The 11,598-nt window shown below is 44.1% G+C and overlaps 1 protein-coding gene across 1 annotated transcript in view; it reads left to right on the top strand.

The window, feature by feature from the left end:
* The first annotated feature begins 217 nt into the window (after positions 1–217).
* slc39a9 (solute carrier family 39 member 9) overlaps positions 218–11,598 on the top strand; it is a 58,892-nt gene continuing 47,511 nt past the window's right edge. Inside the window, exon 1 of the mRNA XM_086003760.1 lies at positions 218–525. Coding sequence (XP_085859886.1) covers positions 430–525 — 96 coding nt within the window. The 5' untranslated portion in view covers positions 218–429. The remainder of the gene's footprint in view (positions 526–11,598) is intronic.

The raw sequence follows: 11,598 nt of genomic DNA, 5'->3' as shown, positions 1-11,598 counted from the left end.
GGCCGCCATCTTTGTGAGGGGCAAAGAAGAAGTTTTTTTTAACGCCTCAATAAATGCTCATGTAATGACCTCGAAGAGTAAAGCAGAAACATCTACTTTTAGGTGGGGGGGTGTAAACCGAGTTTTAATTTTATTTGAAGAAAAGTAACAAGAGGTGGTGTGTGTGGCGGTTGGGCCGGAAGTGAGGAGGCGGGCCGGAAGTTGATGCTCGGTCAGTCAGGGGCCGCTGCAATGGCCGCGCCGCGCGGGTCTGACTCGGGCCGAGTCCCAATCGGCGAGCCAGTAAAATAATCATCACAGCAATAGAGTTGTGACAGTCCCTCAGTGAAACTCGGTCCTTGGGTTACTGAGCAGCCTCGTCTCCTCCTCCCGTTCTCTGACCCTCCCCGCTCCCAGTCCCCTCTCTCCGGCCGCAGGGACAGGGGCAGAATGGACGATCTCAGCACCATCAGCCTGCTCTCTCTGGCCATGCTGGTCGGCTGTTACGTGGCAGGCACGATCCCCTTGGCGTTCAACTTCTCCGAGGTAAGAGCGAGCCCGTGGCGGCAATTGTGGGGACAGACCGACCGACACCCGCCTCTCTCCTCTCTGTGCCCGTCAGTTCACTGGCATTTAAACCACCCTGGCACGCAGCTTTCCTCTTTATAAAGGTTTGGACTTTCTGTCCATTTTTCCTCGTTTTTTACAAAGGTTTGGACTTTCTGTCCATTTTCCTCGTTTTTTACAAAGGTTTGGACTTTGTCCATTTTCCTCGTTTTTTACAAAGGCTTGGACTTTCTGTCCATTTTCCTCTTTATAAAGGTTTGGACTTTCTGTCCATTTTCCTCGTTTTTTACAAAGGCTTGGACCTTCTGTCCATTTTCCTCTTTTATAAAAGTTTGGACTTTACATATATTCCAGGTTGATTTATCGTTTTAAAACCTTACTCATCTAGTTTCAATATGGGATGCAGTTAACATTAAGGTCGAGTTTTGCTGTTTTTTTTTGTTATTGGTGTCTTGTGGCAGCTGTTACTTCACCTGTAACTCCTCTGCAGGTAAGGCTGAGTCACACAAGTAGATTGTAACCCGAGTGCCAGAATGTTGGCTGGAAGTTCTGTTGAATTTTAAGGAACCATTTGCTGCAGGAATCTTCATTTTGCAAACCAGAAGCGAAAAGGCATGGTTTGCTCCTTAATCTCAATCTGACTAGAGCGTGTAATGTTTGTGTTTTGACATGACAATTTAAGAGGAGTAATACCTTCGTCCTATCTTGGAACAACTCGAAATGTACTTGTTACTTTTTAACAGAAACATTACCTCTACATGTTTGCATAAGCAATGGTCTCAGCAGAAGTGTTACTAAGTCTTTGGGTCTGTGTATTTGCAATTGTGGGGCTAAATAGAGTTTGGAAGTCAAATACCTCTCTTTGATATGATGCCAGAAAACAGGAACACTTTTTAAAAATTCTTTATTCACATTTAACATCTGTCCAATGCCATACTTCATCTGACCCTCATTGTTGAGAGTACAGTACTACCCTTTTTATACTGTACATTACTAAAGTTTTATATGTTTATAATAAAGTATTAATCTATCTGTGGCAATCTTTGCAGTGCCCTGAAGCAGGATGCATTGCTGACAGTTATCCAATGAGATGTGCTCCAATGTGTGGATGTGGTGACTTGTGTGGTCAAATAGCTGGCACTCAGTGTCTAGCAACAACCTGGGTGCGGTACCAGCACCTGTGTCCCATTGTGAGTTAGCACCTGCAGGAGAGGCAGAGGCAGCATTTTAGTAAGGAACTGTTTTTTGAAATGGTTGAATTACTTCGAGAGGAGTTGGTTTTGCAACTCAATTCTTAAACATTTCCAACCAGGCGAATAGAGGTTCTTGAGTATGACATCAGTATCTGGCTATGGATTAACCTTTGCTTTGGTTGAAGGGAGGGGCAATCTGTTCTTTTGACAGTTGGGCAGTGTGACAGTTGGGCAGTGTCCAACATTTTCACACTAAGGGAAGTGGGCCAGGTAGAGTATACCTACCCGCCCCAAGTTTTGAATCACTTTCTTTGAAGGCCACTAACAATTAGTGTCATCATTGCTTCAATCCCTGCAAGTCAAAATCTGTTGGAAATTGCATGACCTGAGTTGACAAATGAAATAATTGGTGAATTTTAGATGTCAGACACTTGCATCAACAGCTGCATGTGCCAACACTTTACAATATCTGTTCTTTGCTGTGCCTGCCCAAAAGTATCTGCCTGTCAAATGTAATCTTCAGATCACAATACAATAGGTAAAGAGCTTTCTGTGTCAACATTATATTGCAATGGTCTTTGCATGATTTATCTAAGTATGAAACATATGTTTGGTTGGCTTTGAAGTGCATTCAGAGGTAGTTACATGATTAGCATTGCTGTTTGTGGAGCAAGTAAGGAGGTTATTTTAGGTTGTGAAGTAGAAAAGCTAGATGTCTAGACAGCCAAATGATAAAAGCTATTGCACTGCCATCTTTGCATTAACACTGCTAAACACCAACCTGCAAAACAACTCTACCTGAAATTATTAGCTTGCTTATTCAGTAGAATGTGAGAGAAGAACTGAGTGGTAGTGGTTAAGTTACTGGACCAGTAAACCAGAGGCCTGGCCTCATAATCCAGATTCCGGCCCAGGCACAATAGGCTGAATGGCCTCCTTCGGTGCCATATGATTCTATGAATAGTTTATTTACTGTCTAATCTGAGAAATATTGATCTGGCAAATATGTCAAGTAGGCTGCGGAGAGACGCTCTACTAGTTTTTCCGTTCTCCCCTTTTCCTAGCATTAACTGTGTAAAGGAAAGACTTGCATTTCTATAGCACCGTTCACGACCTCAGGATGTTTACTTTCAAAATGTAGTCACTGTTGTAATGTAGGATCTAGCGGTGAGGAATACTGGGCATCTGGACTCTGACCTTCAGGTGATGCTGGGGTTGGATCCTAAGACTCTGACTGCATAATTCTAAGTTTGCAGTATTTTTATAAATTGGGATTGTTCTCTGACTCGATTGTGAAATTCACCATAGGAACAGGAGTAGGCCATTGAGCCCCTTGAGCCTGTTCCGCCATTCATTGAGATCATGGCTGATCTGTGACCGAACCCCATATACAGGAAACTCTTTTTTAGGTTTATCAAAAAGTCCGGATTACAGAGAGGTATAGTAAAAGGTACAAGTGCCCCGTACACGGCCACAGATCCAGGCGTCCCTGTTGCATGGCAACAGGTGCAGGAACCCCGGCCACAAGATCCAGGCGTCCCTGTTGCATGGCAACAGGTGCAGGAGCCCCAGTTACACGGCCACAGATCCAGGAACGGCCACTAATATGAAGTAAAACTTACCTGAAGCTACTCCTGAATTTTGCCGGTTAACAGAGATTTCCGGTTATTTAGGTGCCGGTGAATCGAGAGTTTCCTGTACCCGCCTTTAGCCCCAGATCCCTTTTGGTTAACAAAAATCTATCACTGTCAGATTTAAATTGACAATCGACCTAGCATCAATTGCTGTTTGCAGAAGCGAGTTCCAGATTTCTAACACCTTTACACGTGGGCGTGTTTCCTAACCTCACTCCTGAAAGGCCTGGCTTGGATTTTTAGGCTATGTCCCCTAGACTCCTCAACCAACAGATATTTTCTCTCTAACTACCCTATCAGTTTCCCTTAATATCTTGTAAATTTCAATCAAATCACCCCATAACCTTCTAAATTCCAGGGAATAATACAACACTAATTTGTGTAATCTCTCCCTGTAATTTAACCCTTGGAGTCCAGGTATAGACGATATAGATGGGTTGGTCAGATGGGCGGAACAGTGGCAAATGGAATTTAACCCGGAAAAGTGCGAGGTGATGCACTTTGGGGGGACTAACAAGGCAAGGGAATACACAATGAATGGTAAGACCCTAGGCAAGACGGAGGTGCAGAGGGATCTGGGTGTGCAAGTACGCAGATCCCTGAAGGCGGCGGAACAGGTGGATAAGGTGGTAAAAAAGGCATATGGGATACTTGCCTTCATTAGCCGAGGCATAGAATATAAGAGCAAGGAGGTTATGATGGAGCTGTATAAAGCATTGGTTAGGCCACAGCTGGAATACTGTGTGCAGTTCTGGCCGCCACACTACAGGAAGGATGTGATCGCTTTGGAGAGGGTGCAGAGGAGATTCACCAGGATGTTACCAGGGCTGGAGCGCTTCAGCTATGAAGAAAGACTGGGCAGATTGGGTTTGTTTTCCTTGGAGCAGAGGAGGCTGAGGGGGGACATGATTGAGGTGTACAAAATTATGAGGGGCATAGATAGGATGGATACTGAGGAGCTTTTTCCCTTAGTAGAAGGGTCAATAACTAGGGGGCATAGATTCAAGGTAAAGGGCGGGAGGTTTAGAGGGGATTTGAGGAGGAACTTTTTCACCCAGAGGGTGGTTGGAGTCTGGAACTCACTGCCTGAAAGGGTTGTGGAGGCAGGAACCCTCACAACATTGAAGAAGCATTTGGATGAGCACTTGAAATGCCATAACATACAAGGCTACGGACCAAATGCTGGAATATGGGATTAGATTAGACAGGGCTTGATGGCCGGCACGGACACGATGGGCTGAAGGGCCTCTATCCGTGCTGTATGACTCTATGACTCTATCATTCTAGTAAACCTACGCTGCACACCCTCCAAGGCCAATATATCCTTCCTAAGGTGTGGTGCCCAGAACTGCTGACAGTGCTCCAGGTGTGGTCTAACCAGGGCTTTGTACAGCTGCAGCATAACTTCTACCCCCTTGTATTCTAGTCCTCTAAATATAAAGGCCAGCATTCCATTAGCCTTTTTGATTAGTTTCTGTAACTTTCCATGACATTTTAATCTATGCACATGGATCCCTAAGTCTCTTTGGACCTCCACTGTTTCTAGCTTTTCACCATTTTAGAAAGTAGCCTGTTCTATCGTTTTTGGGTCCAAAGTTGATGACCTCACATTTGCCTACATTGAAATCCATTTGCCACAGTTTTGCCCATTTGCTTAATCCATTAATATCGCTTTGTAATTTTATATTCCATCTACACTGCCTACAATGCTGCCTATCTTTGTGTCATCGACAAACTTGGAAATGTGACTTTCTATCCCATCATCTAAGTCGTTAATAAATAGTTGAGGCCCCAACACAGATCCCAGACACCACTAGTCACATCCTGCCAATTGGAGTACCTGCCCATTATCCCTACTCTCTGTCTCGTGCCACTCAGCCAATTTCCTAACCAGGTCAATAATTTGACTTCAATTCCATGTTTTATTCTTTCAATGTAATTTAAGAAATAAGTGCATTAATCTAGTATTTAGTAAGACGTCCACCATCATGTTTTTATAACCATAGAGCTGAACAAGATAGGGGGCCATTTAGCTGATGTTGACTCTTTTCTCGAGCAACCTAGAGGTAAATCCACTTCTCTCTTTCTCTCTCACGCTATATCTTACTCAAGTTCAAACGTTACCAAGTTTTCTCTTAAAAGATGCAATGGTTTCTGCCTCAGCCAATCCCTGTGGCAAAGCATCCCATGCTCCAACAACCCTCTTGTGTAAAGAAATTTCCCCTATCAAAAGTTCTTTGATGAAATAACAGAGAGGGTTGATGAAGGTAGTGCAGTAGATGTTGCATACATGGATTTTGAAACAGCATTTGATAAAGCACCACATAACAGACTTATTCGGAAAATAGAAGCACATGGTATTAAAGGGATGGTGGTAACCTAGGTACGAAATTGGCTAAGGTATAGGAGGCAGAGAGTAATGGTGAACAGATGTTTTCTGAACGGAGAGAAGTATGCAGTGGGTCCCCCAGGGGTTGGTATTAGGACCATTGCTTTTCTTGTTTATAAATGACCTGGACTTGGGTATAGGGAGTACAATTTTGAAGTTTGCGGGTGATACAAAACTTGACAACGTAGTAAACAGTGAGTAGGATAGTAGCAGACTTCAGGAGAACGGGCAGACACATGGCAGATACAATTTAATGCAGATAAGTGAAGTCATGCACTTAGGGAGGAACATCACAGAGGGGCAGTATAATGTAAATGGCACTATTTTGAGGGGGTGCAAGAACAGAGGGTCCTGGGGGTGCATATTCACAAATCCTTGAAGGTGGCAGGGCAGGTTGATAAGGCAGATAAAGTGTATGGGACACTTGGCTTTGTAAATAGGGGTGTAACCCCTTCACGGTTCTCTAGATATATGTGAGATGTGGTCTCTGTTGCAGACAGTATTCTATAGTCCAGTAAGGAGATCACTACTACAATGGCTTAATTCTAATTATCTTACTTTATAGTTTTAACGTCAGACAGTATAAGAAGATTACGGGTCAATGACCTAAATTAGACATTTGCATACATTAGAATGAATCTAGACATAATAAACATACAATCTCCATTTATATGGATTCAAAGGAGAATCTGTCCCTGTGTCCAAATTCGAGTGCACTCATTCGTTGGCGCGCTCAAGTTGGAGCTCATGGTATGTATAATGTCTGCAAGACTTATGACTCCGAACCCCTTCGTTGAATTCTCTTCACGATCACTGAATCCCACTTTGAGTTCTGGATGCAGAGCTACTAATACGAAGGGCGGCGGCCGAGTTTGGAAGCCCGGGACGGGATGCGGCAGCCATTTGCCTCCTGAGCCCTCTTTTCAGAGCTCCTGCCCTCTTCTTCCAGTCGCTCCTTTTCCCCGCTCGAAAAACCCGACTCCACCCCTTCCTCCTGGGGTTTCTGCCTGGAGACTGCGCAGCCTCACTGTCTGCAACAGTTGATACTGGTGCAGAATTATGGAAAGTCTGCTCTTAGTCACATTGTGTCCTTAAAAGTTCTTGCCGTACCTTCACATGGGCAACTTTAACCCAGGGATTTATAACAATGATAATACAGTGTCTTAAGTTAAAGATTGATAACCATACTTAGCGTACATAACATTTCCAGTGGGTATTACACTGGCATTGAATACAAATAAAGGAAGTTATGCTAAACCTTTACAAATCACTGGTTCAGCCTCAGCTAGAGTATTGTGTTCAATTCTGGGCACCACTTTAGGAAGGCTGTCAAGGCCCTGGAGAGGGTACAGCAGAGGTTTACCAGGGTGATATCGGGGATGAGGGGCTTCAGTTATGTGGAGAGATTGGAGAAGTTGGGACTGTTCTTATAGCAGAGAAGGTTAAGGGGAGACCTAACGGAGGTATTCAAAATTATGAGGGGTTTTGATAGAGCAAGTAGGGAAGAACTGTTTCTTCTGACAAGTGGGTCGGTAACCAGAGGCCATAGATTTAAAATAATTGGAACCGTAGGGGAAATGAGGAGAAATTTCTTCACACGGGGTTGTTAAGATCTGGAACACACTACCTGGAACTTTCAAAAGGCAATTGGACATGTACCTGAAGAGAACTAATTTGCAGGGTTACGAGGAAAAAGCTGGGGTGTGGGACTAAATTGGACAGCTCTTTTAAAGAGCTGGCTCAGGCATGACTGGCCGAATGGCCCCCCTCTGTGCTGTAAGATGTTTCTGATTCTGTAACCCCTCTCCTTACTCTTAGTGGTATTGCACATGGGGAATTTTTTTCCTAAAATATTTATTCTTTCCATTTCTCCTTGAGAACAGGGATAGGGTTCCTTGGACACCAGCAGCACTCAGTACTTCACACCAATTGGTCGTTATCCCTTGGTGAGACAAGACCGTGCATGCCAAAAAAGCTCTGGGACCATGGGGGCCTTCACAGTGAGTCCTCTCCACCCATGCCCCTAACACGTGCGCACGTTTTTGTACAGGTCACTGGACAGCAATCAGCTCTGATATCCTGGCTAGGTAGTTCCTTCCCTAACCCAGCAGCAATGACACCTACTTCTACCATAGCTGAGCTCGGCTAACTCGGCGCAGGCAAGGAATTCAAGAAACTTTTTTTAAAAACAAGTTAACCTCCTGCTGCATTGCTATAGGACAAATGTGTATTTTTAAAGCCTTTCTCTCCCTGAAGCTGTCTCTTCACTTGTCTGCTATTCTCCACTTTTTATCTCCCTTTCATTGTTTGTCTTTTGCTCTCTTTCTCTTCCTCTATGCCGCTCACATATTTTCATCATGGGTTGTAGCTGTGTCTCTGATTGTTTTGCTCTTCCTTTTTCCCTTTTGGTAAGTCTGTCTCTTTGCCCAAGCTTTTAGTCACCTGTTCTAATGTCTCCTTTGGCTCAATGTCAGGTTTTTTTGTCTGATTACGTTACTTTTCTCTTGTCTCTTGATATATATACCTCCTTCTGACTCTCCCTCTCTTGTGCATGCATTCTCTTGCATCTAACGTCTCTTTCTCTTCTGTCTTCTAGAGAGGTCGCAGGGTTTCAACTGCCTGATAGCTGCAGAAATGATATTGTTTGCCTCTGGTTGTGAAGGAGAGTGTGAGCAGCTAGGATATGCACCAATGCAATGAGCTGGATTGGTCCTTCTATCACCACTGTGCTGGATCTGAGTCAAACCCTAGCTAGTTCTGATCTTTTCTTTCCAGCTTTGAAGAAGGGTTCGACCCGAAACGTCAACTCAAATTTCTCTCCACGGATGTTGCCTGACCTGAGTTTTTCCAGCATTTTCTGTTGTTATTTCTGATCTATCTAGGATCTGTTGCCAAACCTGTTTTTAATGCGGAGAGGTGGGACTTCCTGTTGCCATTTGTAGGAGAGCTGCAATGAGTCTCGAGAGAGAGAGCATTTTCATTTAAAATTTCTAAGGAAATTAAAGTGTTATTGCGGAAATAAGGCTTTGGGCTAAACAACTAGCTTTTTTTTTTTTAAAGGCACCCGTTATAGTGTCATAGCAAATTAATATCACAATTATGATTTCTACCATATCCTGGTAAGTTAGTGTCTCTACTTCTGTAAATAGCCCACAGGTGCTTAGTTAAATGGTTTCCTGTTTTGCTTTACCAACTGTGAGCACCAACAACTCAACACATGTTGTAGATGTGGGAGTTGATAGAGACGTACGGTATGATGAACAGAAATCTGTAGAATCACTTCCCCCTCGGACTCCCCTAACTCATAACCGGATAGTAAAACACGAGTTCACAGTGGGGGGGTGGGTGACTGGAAAGTATGGGAATTGCCACTGAACAAGGCCTAGGTGAGACTCGAGTCCAGGCACTGGAGCTTGAAACTTGGGAGGGAATAAATGAGAATCCTGAGCTTGTTGCTTGAGACTGTGAAGGAGCAGTGAATCCCAGATCTTGCCGGGGAGAAAGGCCGGGAGGTGACCAAGAAACTGGATGTGGAGCAGCAGCACTTGCTTTGGCCCATGGTAACCATTAACCAATTGGCTTGCTATAAATGGACAGAGAAACATGGAAGATAGGAGCAGGAGTAGGCCATTCGGCCCCTCGAGCCTGCTCCGCCATTCAATGAGATCATGGCTGATCATCCAAATTCAGTACCCTGTTCCTGCCTTCTCCCCATATCCCTTGATCCCTTTAGCCTTAAGAAATATATCCAACTCCTTCTTGAATATATTTAATGAATTGGCCTCTACTGCCTTCTGTGGTAGAGAATTCCACAGGTTCACCACTCTGGGTGAAGAAATTCCTCCTCATCTCAGTCCTAAATGGCCTACCCCTTATCCTTAGACTGTGATCCCTGGTTCTGGACTCCCCCGCCATCAGGAACATCTTTCCTGCATCTAGTCTGTCCAGTCCTGTCAGAATTTTATAAGTTTCAATGAGATCCTCTCTCATTCTTCTAAACTCCAGCGAGTATAAGCCCAGTTGACCCAATCTCTCTTCATACGTCATTCCTGCCATCCCAAGTATCAGCCTGGTGAATCTTCGCTGCACTCCCTCCATGGCAAGAACATCCTTCCTCAGATAAGGCGACCAAAACTGCACACAATACTCAAGGTGTGGTCTCACCAAGGCCCTGTACAACTGCACATTTCCTGCCCTGAAGGGATGTCTTCTCCGTGATCAGTTTTGAGTACACCGTCTCTGTATGATTATCATTGCTGTCATCACATTGTAGTTCAGTGTGCCGTTAATTTCAGTGGTAAAATCTGCACACTGACCCATTTTATATAAAAATCCCAAAAGCTGAAAAAAAATGCTCAAGATAAGCACCAGCTGCAGTAACCTCTGAAAAGACTAGGAAGTGCAGCTTTTAGGTAATGCACTATTGTTTTCTGGCTCCTCCAAGTAACGGGAATTGCAATGGCATTGTCAGCTATGCCTATTTGTACTTAAACCATGTCAGGCCCAGTGCAGTGTATTACAGTACATAGAATTTCCAGCACCGAAACAGGCCATTCAGCCCAATGCCGGTGTTTATGCTCCTCCCACGCGAGCCGACTTCATCTAACCCCATCAGCAGATCCTTGTATTCCTTTCTCTTTCCTGTACTTACCTAGCTTTCTCTTAAATGCATCAATGCTATTAGCCTCAACTGCTCCATGTAGCAGCGAGTTCCACATTCTCACCACTCTTTGTGTAAAGACATTTCTCCTGAATTCCTTATTGGATTTATTAGTGACTATCTTATATTTATGACCCCGAGTTTTGGACTTGCCCACAAGTGGAAACATCTCATGTGTCTACCCCATCAAATCCCTTCATCATTTTAAAGACCCTGCCACTCAGCCTTCTCTTTTCTAGAGAAAAGAGCCCCAGCCGGTTCAGTGTCTCTTAATTAGTTCTCTCGGTTCTGGTAAATCTTGTGAAGTTATTTATTTTTTTGTAACATGGTGGCTGAAATGCTTTCTGCTGATCTAACTTTAATTAAGGTATAAAGCTGTGGGAGACTATGTTCATAGAATGGTTACAGCATGGAAGGGGGCCATTTGGACTACCGAGCCCATGCCGGCCCTCTGCAAGAGCACTTCAGCTAGTCCCACTGCCCCGCCCTTTCCTTGTAGCTCTGCAAAAAAAAATTTCTTCAGGTACTTATCCAATTCCCTTTTAAAAGCTGTGATTGAGTCTGCCTCCACCACCCTTTCAGGCAGTGTATTCCAGATCCTCACCACTCGCTGCGTAAAAAAGTTTTTCCTCATGTCGCCTTTGGACCTTCTGCCAATCACCTTAAATCTGTGTCCTCTGGTTCTTGACTCTTCTGCCAATGGGAACAGTTTCTCTCTATCTAATCTGTCCAGACCCCTCATGATTTTCAACACCTCTATCAAATCTCCTCTCAATCTTCTCTGCTCTAAGGAAAAGAACCCCAGCTTCTCCAGTCTATCCACGTAACTGAAGTTCCTCATCTCGAACCAGTCTCATAAATCTTTTCTGCACCAGCTCTAAGGCTTTCATATCCGTCCTAAAGTATGGTGCCCAGAATTGAACACAATACCACAGTTGAGGCTGAACCAGTGTTTTATACAGGTTCATCATCATTTCCACACTTTCGTACTCTATACCTCTATTTATGAAGCCCAGGATCCCGTATGCATTTTTATCTGCTTTCTCAGCCTGCCCTACCACCTTCAATGATTTCTGCACATATACCCCTAGGCCTCTCTGTTCATGCACCCACTTTAGGATTGTACCCTTTAGTTTATATTTCCTCTCTCCATTCTTTCTAACAAAATGTATCACT

This window comes from Somniosus microcephalus, chromosome 12 (genome assembly GCF_052327205.1).
Source record: "Somniosus microcephalus isolate GS21.2 chromosome 12, FLI_Smic_1.0, whole genome shotgun sequence".
NCBI classification, from domain to species: domain Eukaryota; kingdom Metazoa; phylum Chordata; class Chondrichthyes; order Squaliformes; family Somniosidae; genus Somniosus; species Somniosus microcephalus.
This window is presented reverse-complemented; position numbering and strand designations above follow the sequence as displayed.